General features: G+C 46.2%; 1 protein-coding gene across 2 annotated transcripts in view; it reads right to left on the bottom strand.

Annotated features, from left to right (window-relative positions):
* The window catches only part of CLNK (cytokine dependent hematopoietic cell linker), a 123,669-nt gene that overhangs the window by 15,202 nt on the left and 88,631 nt on the right, over positions 1-19,836 (bottom strand). For both annotated transcript variants that reach the window (XM_039838182.1, XM_039838181.1), the window contains 6 exons: positions 19,798-19,817; positions 18,620-18,730; positions 12,073-12,100; positions 8,513-8,531; positions 6,585-6,666; positions 3,046-3,086 (listed from right to left, as the gene is read on the bottom strand). In XM_039838182.1, coding sequence (XP_039694116.1) covers positions 3,046-3,086; positions 6,585-6,666; positions 8,513-8,531; positions 12,073-12,100; positions 18,620-18,730; positions 19,798-19,817 — 301 coding nt within the window. The remainder of the gene's footprint in view (positions 1-3,045; positions 3,087-6,584; positions 6,667-8,512; positions 8,532-12,072; positions 12,101-18,619; positions 18,731-19,797; positions 19,818-19,836) is intronic.

The raw sequence follows: 19,836 nt of genomic DNA, 5'->3' as shown, positions 1-19,836 counted from the left end.
ATTGTGGCAACTGATTTATTATATTTGATCTCCGAGTGCCTTGCTTGAATATTGCAAAAGCCCTACTTGAGAGAGAGCATTGGAAAACAGCTATATGCATTCGTAGTCTATTCAGAGAATGAGTTAAACAAAACGAAGGAACAACTTGGCCACGCAATTTTCCCCCAAAGGCCTGGTTGGGTCTCTGCTTAATGAATAAAGAACACTCCGTGTTTATAATCCACTGTAAGTACTTATTTGATTTTGTTCTTAAATAAGGGCAGGTAATCTTTGGAAAGTTTTCTTTACATAAGAGGTTGCGATTGTGTTTTATACCCCCATGAAAGATGACTCTCCTCCTACTTGGAGAACGGAGGGTTACAGCAATGAGGAGATTGACATAGACTAGTGGAGGAACTTAGGTGGTCAATAAGATTTGAGGCAGGACAGCCTAATAACGATGGTATGGCTTGTAAGATCATACCGAAATCAATAATTGCTAATATTCCAAAATTCTTATGTGAAGTTTTTAGCACAGCGCCTGGCACATATTAGTCATTCAATAAATGCTACTGCCAGCATTAACATAATTAATTACAGAAACGCAGCTTAGATCTTTCTTTTGTAACTGATAATAAAAGCATCTTATTTTAAGTATCTATTCCTATTAATTAGCACGTTTTAATTTACCCTACAGGCAATTTAAAAAATAACCTTATAAGAAAAAAAAAGCCATAAATTTTAAAGAACAAAATACAGAGAGAAAAAGAAAACATTAGTGAAGAGACACTAAAAACCACAAAGAAAACAAATCATCCACCATCCCAGACTTGGAGAGTAACGTCACACTATTTTGGAGTATAACCAAACTGCCTGGATATTCTTCTAAAATTTCTCTCTCTGGATATTTGTCCTGAGAGCTATCTGCTTAGGCTCCTGACAGCTTAGCTTGAATTCATTTATCAAGGAATTGAGAGAAGGCTGTCTATCAAGGAGCAGTCGAACTGTCAAGAATAAGCGAACATTTCCAAAATCTTTTCTCACTCGTAGAATAAAGATGGTAATATCTACATCGACAGAGATGTAGGTGTCACCGTTCTACATGGTGAGGGCTGCCTGCGTCACCTGACGCATTCACATGAAAACCAATAAGCGTTAGAGAGCCCGCCAGACTGAGAACTCTGCGAGAGCCCGGGTTGCATACTGATTTTTGTGCACTTAATTTCTTCCAAGCACTGTGATTCCGAGATGCATTTTCACCTAGTAGAGTGACAGTTGTTCAGTAAGCTGATGGAGGGGCATCGTGGTGCTTAAACTGTGGTTGGTTGAGGGACTGTGTTGTCTCTGTTCTGCATTTGTAGGGCTCAGCCCAATTTTGGGTATAAACCATGTGTTTGGTGGCTATTTGTTGACTGCAGGAAGAATTAGTGGTGTTTGTAGTTCTCTGGAGGCCTGGACACTTCCGTCGTCCATCCCAGGCTGTTTCTTTAAGCAACCTTGTGACCTCTGAGATGTGCAGAGAACAACCTTCAAGACCCTGTATGCATGATCTACGCCCAGCCCTAGGTTGCTGGCCTGGACGCACGTCAATGCAGGCCACCCACGTCACATTCCTCCATGGCTCTTTAGTTCTTATTTGTGCGAGATGCTGTCTTTCAAGACCCTGGTTCCTCTTTAGGCTACGATTCTGTGTCCCCATCCTCGCAACATGGTCTCAAAAGCCCACTAAGTCGTGCCCTGTTGGGGCTGTTCATCCCCTGGACCTCCCATCTGGACACTCCAGTCTCTCCATCTTCACACACTGAGATCTGGCCTCCAGGACGACCGTTCCTGACATTCGAGTCCCAGGGACTGAACACATCAGGTTAATCACACTCCCCTTTAGCCACCTTCCTTTAAAAAGCTAGTCCTCCCTTGGGAACCTCTTATTAGCAAAGTGTACATCAGGGGAAATGTGTTTCCCATATTAGCTTATCCAATATAAAAACTTGATGGAGGCCATGGAGGAAACTGTTGATCTAACGGGGTCAACTGGGCAATGAATCCCCCGAGAAGGAAAGGGAATGCAGGAAAAAGAACAACATTAAAATGTGTCAGTTGTCTACTATGTGTCTAGCAGAGGGCGGCGTGTGTGTGTATGTGTGTGCGTGTGTGCGCATTAACCCTGTGAGTTAACATTATTTGAGTTTTATGGATGGAGGAGGTTGAAGTTCCTAAAATTAACTCGTTCAAGGTGACGCTGTTGTAGGGACAGGGGCAGAATTGGAACCAAGGTCAGCAGAGCCCCCGGTCTTTCCACTCTACTTGCTGGAGTCTGCTTCCTCTAGCCCTAAGCTCCCTATGGCACAGCGGAGAGAGACTGAGTTTGTCCTGGCCCCCACGGCATGTAGAGAGAAGACAGACAGGTGAACACGACAGATCTGGTTTGGGCAACATAATACTAATCATATCAAATTCCAACACCAATAGAAACGAACTCTATATTTACATGCTGCTCTAGATAGCTCTACGGATATGGTGTCCTTTTGACTTTTGCTTTACAATTAGTAAGAGAGGTTGGTTTTATTTTCTCCATTTCACAGTCTTAAGAGAAATCTATTTTACGCCCAAATAGATTCTCAAAAGCTATAAGTTTTGTCCAAAACAACTGTTGATGAGGTTGGGGAGTAAGGGGGACTCCTAAATGATATCCTTACTTTGGAAAATCCATCTAGTGTAAGTGAAGAGAGGAATAGCCTAAGACCTAGAGCTTTTACTCTTAGGGAACTTATATTTGCACATGGGAAAACATGTACGCATTATGTATATGGGAAGATATCTACAAAATTGTTCATAATATAATGTTCATAAGAAGGAAAAAACTGGAAATTATCTAAGTGATTATATTTACTTATGGATAAATATTGTTCTATTAACGCAATGGAATGGTATCTATCAGTGAAAGCAAGCCAATTACATTTATACACATCATCTCAGCAACTCTGGGGTTTACAAAAGCTGTCACACTGCAGGAGTATTGTGGTGTGATGATTTACCTGTTTCTTTTCTTAGGTAAAGTGTTCTTACCTCGGTTTTGCATGCCGTGGTTGTTCGTCATGAATGAAGAGCTGAAGGAAATGTGAGAATTGGAAGAACGTTAGTATTTCCCATTCTGGGTATAATTCCACTCAGAGGCGTGGTCATCGGTAATGGCCTGAGTCACATTTGTCAAGCACTTTATGTCTTACTGGATGAGCTAGAAGAAGTGTCTGTTTTGCAAGGCAAGAAGAGGCAGGTCTTTCTCTCCCTTCCCAGCACAGATGAACATCAGATATGGAACAAACTGACTCACATAAGTTCTTTCCATGTCATTTTGGTGAGCATATATCATGATTTTTTATAACTGAAAGTCATGAATTTAGACACTATAGAAAATGATCTGTGCCTGGTCGGGCCTTCTTGGTATGTACCAGTCGAGAGAGTGAGCCATGGCCAGTGAGCTAGGTGAGAAAACTGTGTAGATTATGGAAAGAAAATCCATAAAGCAAAAGAGATTGTGAAAACTATGATAAAAGACAATAAAAATCCCAATACGCATTTCTAAGCACAATGATGATGTTACCAAGACTTTTACCGATGACTCTAGTTAGCGCTTTGCTTAACGTTTGGCTTTATTTGACGGCCGCTCTAATTTTCTGGTTCATCTCGTGTTGTGGTCGCACTGTCGTTGTAAGTTTTAAGTGCTACTACGGTTAAATCTAATTACCTGGCTCACATTCTGTACCAGGGATTGTGATGTCGACCAGAGCCTCTGGGTTAATAGAATGCGACCTAAGCTTCTAAGCAAGCCCTTTCTAGCTCTGGTGAAGTCAACTGAGTGTATATCTGGCTTTTGTCATCTGCATGGGAGCTGGCTCGTGGCTTGCTTTGCACATCAAAATGCTGGCAGATCGTTCAACCACCATACTGTGATTGTCCCTCGACATACTTCTGTTGACATCCAAGACTCTGGGTGTGTTAAAACCAGGATCTCGTTACTAGGAACCAGTATATACGGTTTTGATAAACATCTGGATAAAAAAATCCCGAATAGCAAAACTTCTCTGCCTTAAATTGTCAAGATTTTTAGAAGATGTTACGAGAATAGGAAGATCCTCTGAGGATATTCAGCTCTTAAGCACAGAATTTATAAAGATTGAAGCAAAAAAAAAAAAAAAACCTCACAAAATAAAATAAAAATGGTGATTCTTTTATTTTACAAACACATGTCGAGTACTTACTGGGTACTTGGTATGTTTGGGGGAATATAAAATGAAATATAAGACATGGCCTCTGCCTGAAAGCACTTATTTACCGAGAGAAGACATCCCTGTATCATAATCACAATGTGAGATAAATACTATGACAGGTGTGTGCCCAGCAGAAGGTCCTGTGGTAGCAGAAGCTCCCATAACCCAGGACTAATTGCTCTGAATCTTCGGAAAACCTTCCTGGGAAACACCCTAACTGAGCTGACCTCTGAAAGGAGAACTGGACACGGGTGAGGAGCGAGGCGGGGGGAGCAGCAGGACAAAGGCTCAGAGGCCAAAAACATGGCTCGTTCTGCCAGAGACCGGAAAACAGTTTCTTCTGCATGAAAGGTCGGGCATGGAGATAAGTATCATTAGGCAGCTGTTGCAATAGGCCAGGTGAGGTCGGTGGTGGCCGGTGGATGTTGGAAGCTGGGAAAGCGAAGAGATTCGAGGCATGTTTCAGACGGAGAATTTTGGGAGTTGGAAACAGATTGGGTGGGGAGGGTGACGATGGGAACGAGAGCTCGCCATTTCCCGAGGGTAGTGTCATTTGGGGGATGAAAGTAGATGTGAACAGTTCGGTTCCCAACATTGAGTTTGAGACGTTTGTCGCCTCTTTAAGGAAAACGGCTAGTGGGATATATAGGTCTGGGGCTGTGAAGGGTGGCTGGGGACGAGGACGGAGATTTAGGAATTATCAGTGCAGGGTTGACATTCAACACTGGTGGGGTGGGGGGATGCATGGCATTGCCTCGGCTCTTCGTGGTAGACAGTGACCTCAGATGGACCCCAGGAATCCCAACGCCTAGAGGTCGGCTTGGGAAAGCGTCTACAGAGGGGCCTCAGGAGGAGAAGCCCGTTAATAGAAGAAGAAAAAGCAGATTTTTTTCAATAAATTAAGCAAAAGAGGCCAAATCACGTCAAACAACTACTACAGATGTGGGCCTGACTGAAAGCTCATTCTCATATGACGGTTTTATTTTCCTTTTAGAAAAGCACAGCAAGAAAGAGTATTGACTTGGGGCCCGGGGAAGAGTTTTGTGTCTGATTAGGCCTTAAAGAGGAAACGGCCTGATAAGAGATGAGAAGCCACAGTCCTGGCACCCACAGGCCAAGGAGTGACCACCAGGTTCCCGAAGACGTGAAGTAGGACGAGGGAAGGAAGCGGGGGAGGGGAAAGGAGCGTGGGCAGAGAGCGCCCTGACCTACAGGGCCTGCCAATGGCAATGGCAATGAGGGCTGCCGTCTACGCGACACTCGAGACAGGCCTGGCTCCGCTCTTGGCTTCGCCCGTAAGATGGGCGACACTGCCTGAGGTCACGTCGGTTGCCAGTGATGACACTGAGCGGTCTAATCCTAGTGACTTTCTCCAGCCACCACTCTGTCCCACCGTAAGTGGGGCACGCTCCCTATAAATCTTTATCGGATAGTTAAAGGCAGCATCATTATTTGTTAAAAATCAACGGGCAGATGCCAAAGGGTCGGGATTCCTGGGCTGCCTTTTTAGAATCGAGTCAGTATAGGCCACACGGGCACCGAAGGGTAGAGCTGCACTTGGCTTCGATGGCGAGGGCCTCAGTGTCTCTGGGCCTCGTTTATTCCCTCTGGAGAATGGGTCACAACCACCTCCTGGATTCACTGTGGCTTTCAGCTGGGGTCTGATGGATGGAGAGAAGTGTTCCAGGTAGGGAAGGGGGGACGAGGGGGACTACAGGGCGAGTGTTACAGGCAGAGACGTAGCACATGCCTTAGGTGACAGTGGAGAGTGGGCGAGTTGCATGAACCGAGGCTGGAGCCACGGGTCAGACCAGGGTCACGAGGAACTCACAGTACTGACTTCGGTGGCCCCGGCTTGTGTTTTAAGGCGGTCCCCCCAATACTTTACAGTGACCTTGGCTGATGAACCACCAGCCTGAGCCTTAGTTAGCTTCCTCGACTCTTTCTCGACTCCTCGACCAGGTGAGTATTTCATCAGATAATGGCATTTTTAAGCCCCGGCCACCTACAAAGTGCAATTCGAAAGTAACCATAAGTTTCCTGGGCGGTAGTCAGCCGAGTCGCGTTAGGACAATTTTTCTTCCTGGTTTGGTCGGCGGACCTTCCAGTCCGTCCTGTCTGGTTAGAATCCAGTGTCCGAATCTCTCACGCTGCTCTCTCACTCAGTCACCCACAAAGCAGAGGAAGAAGGATGCTATCGGCTTTGAGAACAGCTGTGATTCCTTATCGAAGGCCAAAGACTTCCCGTTTCTCAGGGACCTTGGCAAGTTGTCATCCCGCAGCACACATGACCCAGCCCCCAAGCTGGGACCCGGGGAGGGGTTCCCAGCTCCTTACCTGGCAATGGCCAACGGGATGCCTGGAGCACTTTGGTTTTGTGACAGGTGAGATGATTCTGGCTTCATCCGATGATGAGGAGCTGTGTAAGGGAGCCACAGGATTTGGTCAGGTTGCAAAAGGAAAATGGAGACCGTTAGAGGCCTATGAAAACTACTACGATTTCATCCGGTCATCTCCGATGGTTAGGGGCGGGCCTTGGTGGTCAGCACACACTCTAACCCACGTATTCAGCAGCAACCCTGGCCTCTGGGAGTGGCTGCTCCTTGAGGCTCTAAAAATTGCTTTGAATATTGAATATTCGATACCATTTTCAAGAATGCCAAATCTGGAACTCATCATTGAACTTCTTGAAATACAGAACATTACGTTGGAAGAAGGTGTTTGGTATGGGAGGGCCCGAAGGGGAAGCGGACAGAGTGGGATTCTGCATTTCCATGAAAAGTTGCATAAAAGCATAAACGAAAAAGTGGAACTTAAGAACTATCTGGGCGATGCGGGGAGTGGGGACGCCCAGTGCTGGCCTGCACCCCTGAATCTCCGCATCCCTCCTGCGATAGGGCAGGAGAGCCCCAGGGGTCTGTGAGGACAGCAGCGCCCCCTGCTTACCGCTGGGCGTGCATTTTTTCAGTTTTTCCCCTGTGATCCTCAGGTTTTGGAAGTGTCACCAGCCATATGAACTGGAGTTATTTAGTCGTTACGTATGCCATTGCTGTTGCCACTTTTTATTTTACTTTTCATCACGAGTAGATCTTAACCAGCCACCCGGAATTCCCAAGGGCATACGATCCTACTCTGATACGAAATCCCACAAAACACTCTCCCTGATGAGGCTGGAAGCAATAAAGTTCAGGAAGCATAGAGACACCTGCGTGTCTTAATTCTGGTTGTTGCTCTGTGCTCTGTCCAAGATTGGTGACAAAATGGACACCTTTGACTGAAGGATGTGATTATTTGAGATGCGACGAGTCAGTGACTGGTCCACTAATCACACAGCCTATAACAGCATTTCGTGTCATCAACAGCCAGCCACCCAAGCATCTTGGGAGCCCCTTGGGAGCTGAACAATGTCACATTGTTGCATTGACAATCATCCAAGCCGATGCCACAATGCCTGAACACTTCAGTTAGAGGGTTGAGCTTCAGTGCGACAAAGGGCACGGTTTTCTTTAGGTTTTAAATTTATTTAGAATTGCCAACAGACCCCCAGTCCTCCATCTGGGCCCTTGGGAATCCACAAAGCCAGATTAGGCCTCGCTCAAGTCTAATATCCTCAGTGTGCAGAAGAGTACACACGAGATCTGCAGAGACCACGGCCCGAGCCGCAGTGAGCTGGCGGAGGCCTCTATTACCTTCTCCGACTACGCTGCTTGTGTTAACTCTGAACCTTGGCTCAGGCCCTTTGGCTCTGCTCATAGTTCATGATTTTAAATAAATGGTGAGCGGTATTTCAAAGGTGAGAAGAAGTCATTACCTGCTTAGCATCCTGCCGGCCAGCAAGCGAGCATTGGATCGCATGCTTCCACAGCACTGACACCATCGGTGTGCACGTGTGGGTGCGTGCTCAGATGAGGGTATATGTGTGTGTGCAAAGATAGACCGAGAGCTTCTCTCAAGCAGGGGCCCAGCAAGTCTTCCCAAAGTGGCATGGGGGACAGTGAGCTTCCTCATCGTCAGTAGCCTGGGGCTGAAGAAAGACACTAGCCCAGCCCTAACTTAAATCACCCACGTTAGACAGCAGGAATCTTAAACAGACTGTGAGGTCCCGAGTCATTGGGTCTCATTGACACACACACACACACACACACACACACATGCTCATACATCCCAGGCGTAACAACCATCAATCCCTTTAACAGAGGGCTGACATTGTAAACAGAACTTAACCTAATGGCATCAGGGTATGAAAACAAATGTAAACAGTTCACCTTTCTCTGTTCCCAGGACCTGTATTAATAAAAAAGAAAAAGAAAAAAAGGTATTGAATGTGGTGATAGGGAACTTTACATTATGTATGTTTTTAGAGCAATTGGTCAGTAGAATTAGGGAAAAATTTCATTAGTATAGAGATTTAAAAAAAAAACTACAAGTCATACTCCAAAAGACAGAACAAAAATCAAAATTTAATTCTCTCCGCATGGTGTGATAGGCAAGTATACGGTCTGCTGATGGGCCTACAAATTGCTCTGACTCTTCGAAAGCAATCTAACCATAGCTATCAGGAGACAGACACGCTTTTATTCTTATGCCAGTGATTCCGTTGATGAGTCTTTTTCTAAGAAAGCAACCTAAAATCCGGGCCACATTCCACATACAAAGATGCTCAGTGTATCGTCAGTTATAGTTTCAAGACACTGGAGACCTTCTACCTGACCACCTGAGAGGAGATCATCACATAAACTTTGGGGCTGTGTTCATATACGTATTATAATATTATAAATGTATTGTAAGTATTTATGTAAAGCATGGGATAAGGTTATACTGTAAGTATGCCTCAATGTTACATAAACGGTTCAGGATAAAAACTTGGCTTATGACATATTTACATGCAGGTGTGTGTGTGTGTGTGTGCGCGCGCGCGTGCGTGTGTATGTAAAGGGATTTGAAGAGATACGACAGAATGTTAATAGAGGTTGTGTTTAAGTGATGAGGCTATTGTTAATTTTCTTTGTTTAAAAAAGCGAGTGTGAAAATATTCACTTTATTCTTTTTAAATGTAGCCATTTATCTTTCCAGACACCCCTTCTCTTCCTTTCGTTAATAGTAAGAGAATTCCTCATCAGTTTTCGTTATGAAAAGCTGTGTGCTTGTTGGACTCGCACCCTGGGGCCCCACACTGCTTTTAAAGAAGCAAAAAGCCTTATGAGAAGTACAGTATCTGCTGAAGGGTTTACTTAACCGCAGATAATTTTCTAAAGTTCATTTCATGCAGCTGAGAAGGAGCGCAGGTATCATTTAGACGAAAGTTTCTTAACTTGGGGGATGGAAGAGGTCCCCAGGTGACCTAGTGGGGTCCAAGAAGCTTCTGAAATTAAGAGCCGAATGTTTTTTTTCCTCTATAAATGTGTGCATATTTTTTTTTTTTCCGGGGGTTAGGAAGGGTTATTATGTCTTACATCAAAATTTCAAAAGGGTCTGACGTCCAAGAAAAGTTAAAGCCAGCGGTCTGCAGATGAGGTCCAAACAAAATGGTGTCATTTACTCAGATTCCCACTGTTTTTTTCTGCAGCTGAGTTGACCCTGGAGCCCGACTCCTGTTTGCTTCACAGGCAAGAAAGTTTTAGCAACAAACAGCTTAGCGATGTATCACAGGTGTTATCTGAAGCTCGCCAACGGATAAGCCCTTTTGTTTCAAAGACCTTGGCGTCCCTCAGGGTTCTAGAAAGAGGGCATACATTTCTTCACGAACAGCGAATCAAGGCAAATCTATAGGCGAAGGAAAAAGGGTAATGAATCCATTCTAATGAGTGGTTCGAAAGTCTCCCCACCGAGGCTTCCCCAGGACTTTGAACCTGGCAGTTCAAAGTGCTCTATTGGAAGTGTCTGTGGTTCCCAGGCTTGTCAGAGGAGAGGGATGCTGAGCTGTACCAACGGCTGAGAAGCCGACCGGCTGGGGAGCAGTTGTTTTATTTAATTGATACCCAGTCAACTTTTTGCTGGAGGGCTCTGAATTTAAAATCAAGTGAGATTAGAAAAGTGGAGTGAAATCCCTCTAGTTTCTCTACTTTGAACGCTTTTTGTTTTAGACTATAAACATTCGAGTTAAGTGGTAATGGTTTCTCTATTATTTCTCTCTCTCCCGTCTTTCTTTCCTCTCTTCCTCCTCCTTTTTTTTTTTTCCCTTTGGATATTTTAGCTCCGAGGTATCCCTGTAGTTTGCAAGGCCGAGGGTTATAGGTTGGGGAGAAGGCCTGGACTTTGAGCTTTCAGGGGCTGGCCCCATGTTCTCCCGGCTGTGGGAAACTTGGCAAATCTCTCCACCTCCCCGAGGCTTCTTCGTCTCATTTAATTCTCACAAAACCCTGAGAGAACAATGAGTCTCTACTTTCTTTGCAAACTATAAAGTGCTTTGTGAATTTGAGTTGGGCCGTAATTGGATCCTGGTCCCCAAGGTTCTGGTCACACACATTCAAGCATGGCATTTGTCCTATGAGATGGACTTTTGCGGTGGAGAAGTGGCCTTGGCGCTCAGCCCAGACAAACCATGGGGAGATATCTTGGTAAAAGATGAGGAGGGAGAGTGTGTGTTCCCACCAGGCTTTGTTCTCTAGACGGCGCCTGTTGCTAGCAGATGACAGTCAAAGTCACGAGGAGAGTCCTGCGTGACCCTCTGTCCAAGGCTGGCTTCCTCGTGCCCTCCTGTCCGAGACTCTTTTCAGACCGACCAGTGAGTTCTGGGCCATGGGTTACTTTGAGTGGCAGCCATCTGCTACTTGGGACACATAAATCTGACCCACAGGAAGAAAGGGGTGGAGAGTCTCTGGATGACTGGGTACCACACCCAACTTTCTCCTTCCTGGTGATACCGGAAGTTCATCTCCCACAAAGGGATGAGCCAGTGAAGTCCCGAATGGAACCAGGGCTGGCCTCTTCTTCAGCAGTTCTGTGGTTTTCTCTTTGACACGACTGTCTTATGGATGAGAGGTGATAAATGTCTGGTTTGAGTCACAAGCTAGAAATGTGACTTTTGATTTTCACATTCTCCTAACGCCATTAAAGCAAGAAAAATCCACCTCTGCAGTTTAGATGTGAGAGCATCGGCCAGATCCTAAGACGAGGACCGAATCCCTTAAGTCGGCCGTTGGGCGCAGACATCTCACCAGTCACGGGGCGCCCTCCTCCTTAAGGAACTTCCTCTTTGAGGGTTTAAGGAAGTAAACATCTAAGGGGGCTCTAAGACGTGTCCACCTTACCCGGCTTTCACGCCATATACTGAGCCTCTACCGCTCACCTCATTTACGTGTTTACTTTGATTTTGGAGTGTGCCCATCTCCATTGAACGGCCGGGAAGACAGAAACCGGGGTGGAGCGGGGAAGGGGAGATGTGCCAAAGTTCACAGAAGTAGGAGGTGGCAGAGCAGGATTCAAACGCAGGTCCGTGTGACTCCGTAGCTTAAGTTTCTTCTACGTTGCAGTGGTGTCTTTCTTGTGAAGAACAAACGGCAGGGTGTGATACAGATTTGCACACTTGATTTCTGTGGTGCCACGGGAGAAGACTTTGTGGGGACTAGGCATGCTCTTCTCCTCCTGGTACCAGTTTGGTGGCAAAATGCACACCTAAATATGGTGGCAAGACAGGATCTTGGCTTAAAATCTGGACCTGGTTTCGCTTTAGCTTTCTCACCTTTAAAATAGGGCTGATAATACTTATTGAGCATAGCTATTCCGATAATTGTGATAGAGTATCCGAAGCAAGTAGTATCTTGCCATTGCAGACACTTAAGGCACAAAAATTTCTCTCTTTTCCTAGCACAAAGTTTCTACTTACCTCGCTTAAGTTCTTTAAGCTTATCTGCCTGCAAGAAAAAGAAATACAGTGTTACATAAAATACAGTTCATAATGATCAAAATAAAATCATTCAGAGCCCTTAAAAACCTTTGATTACATTTTTTTTTTTTTTTTTGCCAAATTCATAGCCTACATAGTCCAGTGTCATATTTATCATCATCCTATAAAACTAAAGTCAGGTTATTTTTCTCATAATTTTCTAAGCAAAAGAAGTTAGGAGTCAATATAAAAGGCGGTGATGGAAAGGATGTGTATAAAGTCGCTTCTCATTATAGAATTTAAATAACATCATCCGTTCTCCTGACATTTGGTTTTCTGTGTCAAATTTCTTTAGCACCGTCAGACCTGCTATCATTACCTTGATTTTAAAGCTCTTAGTTTTTTGCTTTGAGGAAGTATAAAGAGTTTCAAGTATGACGTTGTCAGGTAGAGCGATATTTCAGGAAGGCTGCCGATAACGACAGGAGATCTGAGACAGAAAAAACATGAAACCGAATGATGGAAAGAATTCAGCCTGCAATTTGCTGATGTGGACACTGGACAGGTCTCGGAAGAAACTCCAAGCCTTTCATTTATATTGACAAATTAACTAATGTCTCCAACCCTTATTCTCCTCACCTGCAAAATGGCCACAAAGGTGTTCTTAGATTATTGTTAAAATTGTTAGAGATACAAACGAAATGGCTGGGCTTTTGGGAGCGCTGTTGTTGGAATGTGCTCGAAGTTCGAGGAGGAGGCTCTGAAGCGGGTGGGGGTGGGGGAGTGATGTGCACATTCTCTCCGCCCGGGTCCGGTACGGAAGAAATATGAGGAGATTAAGGATGTTGCAAAACTAGTCTTAGTTGAAGCCTGTTGACCTTGAGCTGTAAAGTTGCGCCTGGATCAGGTAAGACTCCCAGAAGCAAGCGTAGCTCAGATGCTATGTGCGGGTCTCAGATCTCTAAGCAGCTGGCACCCACACTGAGGTCCCAGCGTTTAGCCTGTGTCATCAGCCCTTCTGAGCCTGCACGTCTGCACCCATCCTCCTAATGGGGCGGGTGGAGACAAAAGAAATATCATTAAATGTAATAAAGGAGAACAAACGCCCACAGCAGTAATTACCTGGGGGGTAAATTGAGGCTAATCTCAGTGTTTTCCATGTTTCAGGGTCTCTGGTGTTTTACGAATACTGACAGATTGGCCATGTGGCTTCGATTTCAAGTGTTTAACTGATTTTAGTCTTACGATTTTAAGTTTCAGGAGTCAAGCTATGTTTGACACCATTTGTAAAGAGTTGGAATTGTCTAAGAGAACTTGAATTTTTCTATATTTATACATTTCTTAGATTTACAAAAATTAATTGTTAACGTTTTGCTTGTCAGGGTTTAAACCCGCCCTGTCAGCACTTAAAAATCAAGTAAGTGAAATGTAGCAAGGCATTTCAAATGTCTAGGGAGATTTAACTGAGTTTGTAAATAGGTCTTACTGTCTAAGATTCCTTAACCTCCCTGTGATAAGCAAGAGAGACTGTCTTTCTGTTTAGATAAAAATCACTAGATTTATAAATAGAGCAATATGCTTTATAGATGGAAATATGAGGCTTCAGAAAAGCGAGGTTTTGGAACTGGTAATTTTAAATATATATATATATATATATTTATATGTACACTTGATATATATATGTATTTTTTAAGCGAACCCAAGTAATTGCAAGAAGTCCTTTCTATGCCTAACGACCATATCTGGACATGGAAATGGCCCTTTTGACAAGAGCTCAAGAGCTAGACTCTCCCCTCACCTGGAAAATAAAGGCTTCTGGCTTTAGTAGGGGTGGGTTCCGTTGTGTGACCTACACAAAGCCAGGGAATGGCAGAGCTGGCCGCCTCCCCACAGCACCCCACTGCCTCTCGGAGAGCATCCTTCAGTTGGTAAATTTCCCACGTTCTGTCTCTGGAGATGGTCGTGGGATACATAGTTTAAGCTTTCCCTCCTCCTCTTCTGCACATAATAATAGGTACTCAGCGTGTATTTCAGGATAATGCTTTTAACTACAAAAATAGCCCTTCCTGAGCTTTCCTTGGTTTGGGGCTCAGTTTTAAACGAATTGGACCTGAATCCCTGTTCTGTCATCCATGAGCTCTGTCACCCTCGATAAGTGAAATTTCCTCTCCGAAGCTTAGTTTTCCCACCTGGAAAATGAGTAAATCCAGATGGTGACAAAGAGGGTTGATTAAGGTTCTCACGAAATAACACATGTGAAAGTTACTTGGAATAAAATCACACCTGACTTCTGCAGAATGTTTTTTAACAGTCACGCTTTCTTTCAAATTAAACTTCTTTTCTTCTGGAGAAGTGTAGGTCTCAGGCAATCGCAAGAAATAATAAATCAGAGAGTTCCCACGTGCCGTTTCCCCAATGGCAGCATCTTGCAAAATTATAGTAATAATGAAGTTCACACTCTAAAATCAATAGATTCCATGCACGAATGAGTATTTGTTTGTCTTCTTCGTAATCCATAGTTCTCTTTTTTAAAGGACTACGGTTTCTCAATACCTATAAGGAGTCTTTTTTCATTTCCCAAATCATCAGAATTTACATTTTTGCCGCTGAGATTGCTTGAGTCCATGTGGTGCCAGCATCGCCGGCTAACAAGGGAAATGCGTGGTTAGGCAAATGGGCGTTTTGTTTGTTAAATTTCAGGCCCTTTATTTAGATGACATTTTGCTGAGGCCACCGAGTTTGCTGAAGCCGAAAGGAGACGTCATGTCTCAGTGACTTCTCTGCACTTCTGTGTCCCTGTCAGTGAACCGGAGGTCGTGACACGGCTGCCGGCACTGTGTTGCTGTGGACTGAATTGATGCACCTCACGGACCACAAAGCACGCCCCGTGTGTACCTGGAGCTCAGCAAATGTCAATGAATCTTACGATTACCCAGGGCGATTCTATCCGGTGCATGTGCCGTGTATTGAAGTTTCGGTGCATACAGAGTTGGACGTTATTCCCTTATTAACGTCTCTCTAATTATGTCCAGGAAAGACTGTGGCCGTTTGTGTGTCCTAAACATCCCCCTAACATTTACATCTCTTCCCTTTGAACAGAAAACTCCCCAGGCTCAAAGTTTTGGTCGGAAACTGTGTCGCAGTTACTTACGGCGATATGTTTCTCTTTTACATCAATATATTCAAGAAAAAAAAAATGAGCTGAGCAAAAAAATTCGGTGCATAGAGATTACAAAAAGCATAATAATGGTCTGTAATGGTTGAGAATGTCTAACTGCCAGTCCCCAAACTTTAAAGCTCTCTTCTAGTTTTAAGTTGTCAACGAGTGACCTAAATGGCAAGTTCCTTATCTGAAGAGCTTCCATCCAGCAATTGTTTTGGAGAAGCCAAGACTTAGCTGTAGAAGGGAGAATGGCAGTTTGTTGGGAGACAAACGGGGCTGAAACCCAGGCCGGCTGAGCAGAGCAGTGGAAGGGCCTGCCGCTGCTGGGCTGCCTTCCGCCACCCCGCTGATCGCCAGACATAAATCACAGCCTGCCTTGGGGACGATCTGTGTCACAGGGCCCGCGGGGCAGCTGTTAGGGAGGGAGTGGGCACTATTCTCAGGGTTTGGCAGAAGCAGCTCTGACTTCCCACGTTCCCTCTGTCTCCAGGTAGGTGAACCCGGCAACCGCCTCGTGGGGTTGCGCACCTGCGACGTGAGTCATGAACAAGGGCTGGCTCGCCACCCGTGTGGGGCCTGACTAAAAACGGATTTGAAAGCTCTTTTCCCAAAGCGGAACTCTTTCTTATTCGTGGTGGCATTCCTGGTGTCTTTCTTACGCAGGGCTTCACGTTTCTGCCCTGTCGATAGTCATACACCGGCCCGTAACTTTGACTGACTCACCTAACTGCTCCGAATCCTAGTGACATCATGTGCCCAACGGGTGGGAGAGTGATTTTTATCAGGCACCTACTACGTGCCACCCACTGGGTCGGGCGCTTTTTACCTTCCTAAATCTCGGAGAGTCATACTTTATTGGCCGCTGGGAGGATTCAAGGAGGCGAGGTGTAATTACGGTGAAGAGATCCAGCCCGGTTCTCATCACATCTAAAAATGATTGGACAACTAACTGTAGTAAACTTTAACGGCAGAAGCCCCGGAGAGACGCAATACCAACGCGTGAAGACTCCGGCACTACGAGACGGCTACATGGGGCCCGGGCGTCATGCGGGCTGCAGAGGTCGGCCTGCAGATAAAGGGTCCCCGTTTCCACATCCGAAGCTTGGGTACAGATGGCCCTTGGGAGCGCAAGTGGCAGGTGTTCCAGAACCTGTCCCCTCTGGGGTCTCAGCCCTGGCTGCCCATCTAGTTGACCAGGGAGCCTTAAAAAATAGTGATACCCAAGTCTCCTCTCTCAGAGCAATTAAAGCAGATACTGGGGACCAGTGCTTAAAAAACAAAAACAAAAACAAAAAAAAACCCCTTTCCTAATTATTTTAACGTAAAGCCTGGACGGGAAACGGTATATTAACATATACAGCCTTTATTGCCAAGCACATAGGGTTACGGGCACCTGATTGTGTTGGGTACAGCTGGGAGAAGTGATTTAAGCGTTTTCCTTTCTTCCCTATGCAGTGACAGATAGTGTCGTAGGTGCTTTGGAAAAATCGCATACCTCCTCACCACATTCTGTCACACGGGGATGGTTATTTTCTTTTTACAGATAAGGAGAGTAGGCCTCGGAATTATTGAAGAGCCGACCGAAATTATCCGGGCAGAAACCGCTCCGCTGGGCCCCATGCCCGGCCTGCGGGCCCCCCACGTCCTAAGATAAGCCCTCGTCTCTCCACACGAAACAAGCCGGTCGCCCTCGGTATGTGATTCTTCCTCTTTCGTGTCTCCTGGCTTCTCGGAGTTTCGATCTGTTCTTAGCATCTGAGGCCGTTTGCTCAGTAGTTTCAGGGGTGACGCGTTTTACCTTTCCAGTTCTGATGGCGTCACCCCGTGGATTTGATGGCCTATCGTTGTTGACGCCTCCCAGTCTCTCTGTCTTTGAAAACAGAACCCCAAACGGGCACATTTGGTGACCCCTAGTCTGGTTCGGGCTCTTAGGAAGCTGCCGGAGGAAATACACACCTGTCAAATGTCTACCACATGCCAGGCAATATGCAGATTGCAACGAGGTGGTCCCTCCCTGTGGGGTGAAGAGACCGACTTGTATCCACGGGTATTACACGGCGGCGAAGGCATGTATGGGAAAGGGCTCGAGGTAATAAAGATGCAACAAGCGTTGGGTATAAATGTATGCTGGGCGGTCACTGTGCAGGACTTAATTCTCATGTTAGCAGTTGCGGTAGGTGGTAGATGTCATTACCGTCCTTACTTTACCACTGAGAAAAACCCTGGCCGCAGAGAACGTTAGTCATTCGCCCAAAGTCTGAGTTTCTCAGCCTCTTTCACACTGTTGCTGTCTTAGGCCCCTAGCCCTGTTGGGGGGGCCGTCCCGCGCCCTGCAGGATGTTGAGGAGCATCCCAGGCCTCTACCCACTAGAAGCCAATATCTCCACCACCTGAGCTGTCACAGCCGGAAGGGCTGAGGACACTGCTAACTCCCCTGGGGGCAAAGTCACCGCCAGTTGCAGACCCCTGCCCCACATGTGCCATGAGAAGGGGACAGAGGGCAGGGGGCCGCAGCCTGAGAGCCCTATGTTTGTGCGGGGTTGTGAAGGGTGAAATGATGAAGAGACGTTCGCCAGAAAATTAGGAGGGGAAATGGCATTTTAGGCTCTCTAACGTCCCAGCAATGATTGGGTTTTTCATGGAAGCTCAAAACATGCCGGGTAATTTGAGTTTCTGTATCCACGGAAAACGCTTACTCAGTGATGGCTTGTGCCCCGACCCACCGATTCAAGGTTGCAGTAAGTAAGAAAATGTCCTTCACGTTGTGTGGGAACAAGAGGGGACATGCTCATCTCTGTTCCGCCTCCTACAATAAGGTAATTTTGGAAATTCTAACTCTTTGGGGAAAACGATGTGCACGTTCGTGTTTGTCACGTTTTGTGGTTGGAGCCAGCTGCCCAAATTACCATCCGTTTGGGGCAGTGGGCCTCCGTCATCAGCACTTAATACCAGAGGGATGAATTTGTAATATTTGTCAAAAAGGCAATAACGTTTTTGACGAATGGGTTTTCACGCGTGCTTGCATTCCTCCAGCCTGGGTGATGGGAAGCCAGGGACCGATACCGATTCTCGAATCGTCTGAACCACCTTTTGGCTTTTACATGAAAAGTCCAGATTGTGTTCTGTCATTTAACGTTTTCTTTAATAACTAATTCAGGTCTCAAATGAACCATTCTTTCGATAACTCATTGTATTACAAAGAAGCCGTATTTTCCAGAAAGAATCCAACTACGAGTTTCTAAAACTGTTTTCCCTCAAGGTCTAATTGGCTCCCCACCCCATGAGGGAGACTCTTTTGAGGTGACTTGGTGGGTTGTCTCTGTCACCCTCCCAGCCTCCCAATCTCCCTAGTCACCTTGGCAGCAGCAACAGCCAGTCTCTCACCTGAGCCCTCTCTGGACTTCGGGGAAGGTGTGCCTCTGCGGGGGGGTCCACCTGCTGCTCTCCGGCTCGGGAGGCAAGGGCTGGTACTTCTTGGGAAGAGTGACAGGTGGCCTGTGGGAAGAGTCACAGCGGGGAACTGAGAAAGTTTGCCGCACAGGTGGCTCCTCAGACCCAGAGTTCCCACAGCCCTGCCCTCAGTGTCCCCAGCTCTGGGCTGGAGACATCAGTTTCTAGCTGTGGATGCTTTGCAGGGATGGCCGACACCCTCCAGGCGGCTTCGCATATCAGACAGCCAAACCTCTGGGGAGCCCGAGTCTGCATCCCACATCATGCTCTTTGACTTGGTTCTCTTTCCTGATGTAATTTGCTACAGGTTGCCATTTGTTCCTCGGCGTGCTACAACCTGTTTGAGTTGTAGGAGGCCTGGGGACAAACTATGGTAACAGCCTTCGTTTATCTCAGACTGGAGGACCCGAGCTGTTTCAACTCCCCCAGAGAGACAGGAAAAGGTTTGAAAGTCTATGCGTGCCTCACTCACCCACTCATTCACCATTCACTCACTCATTTGTAATGTCTGCCAGGCACTGTTGGAAGACGCAGGAGATGCAGAGAGAAAAAAGGCACAGTGCTGGGCTCAGGTACGTCCCTCTAGCTGGGCAGAGAGAGAAGCGATGCGATCGCCAGCGACGGGGATGGCGGAAGGACTCACGGGCCCGCGGGGACAACTGGGCGGCTGCCTCATCAGAGCCCCGAGAAGTCAAGTCTGAGGCTCTCACCTGCACGCGCGCGCGCGCGTGTGTGTGTGCGTGTGCGCGCGCGTGCGCGTATGCTGCGTGCGCATTTGCATAAATGTATGCTTATATAAGTCTTTCGAGGGTGTTTCCCAGCGCCAGTCCTGTCTGACAGATTTCTGGGCCGACAGAAGGGAGAAAAATAGAAAAGAAGGGAAAAGCGATGCATCGATCTGGAAAGGATGAGTCAGGTCTATGGGAGAGACGACTGTGAATGCACGAATGGCTAAACGGATGAATGACGGCTTGTTTAATCTCACCCGTCGGCCAACTGAGTGTCGATGTCAAATTTTCGTGCTTCTCTTTTTTTAAAAAAATTCTGGCGCTTTTCAAATTCTGAAGCTAATTAAGGATATAGCGAAGCAGAATACTATTTAAGTGTCTTACCGAGGAGGCGGTAAAGGGGTCTGAAAAAAGAAAGAGAGG

Source organism: Pteropus medius, unplaced genomic scaffold (assembly GCF_902729225.1).
Source record: "Pteropus medius unplaced genomic scaffold, Ma_sr-lr_union100, whole genome shotgun sequence".
Lineage (NCBI taxonomy): Eukaryota > Metazoa > Chordata > Mammalia > Chiroptera > Pteropodidae > Pteropus > Pteropus medius.
Note: the sequence above shows the minus strand (reverse complement) of the source record. Positions and strands in the feature narration are given on the sequence as shown.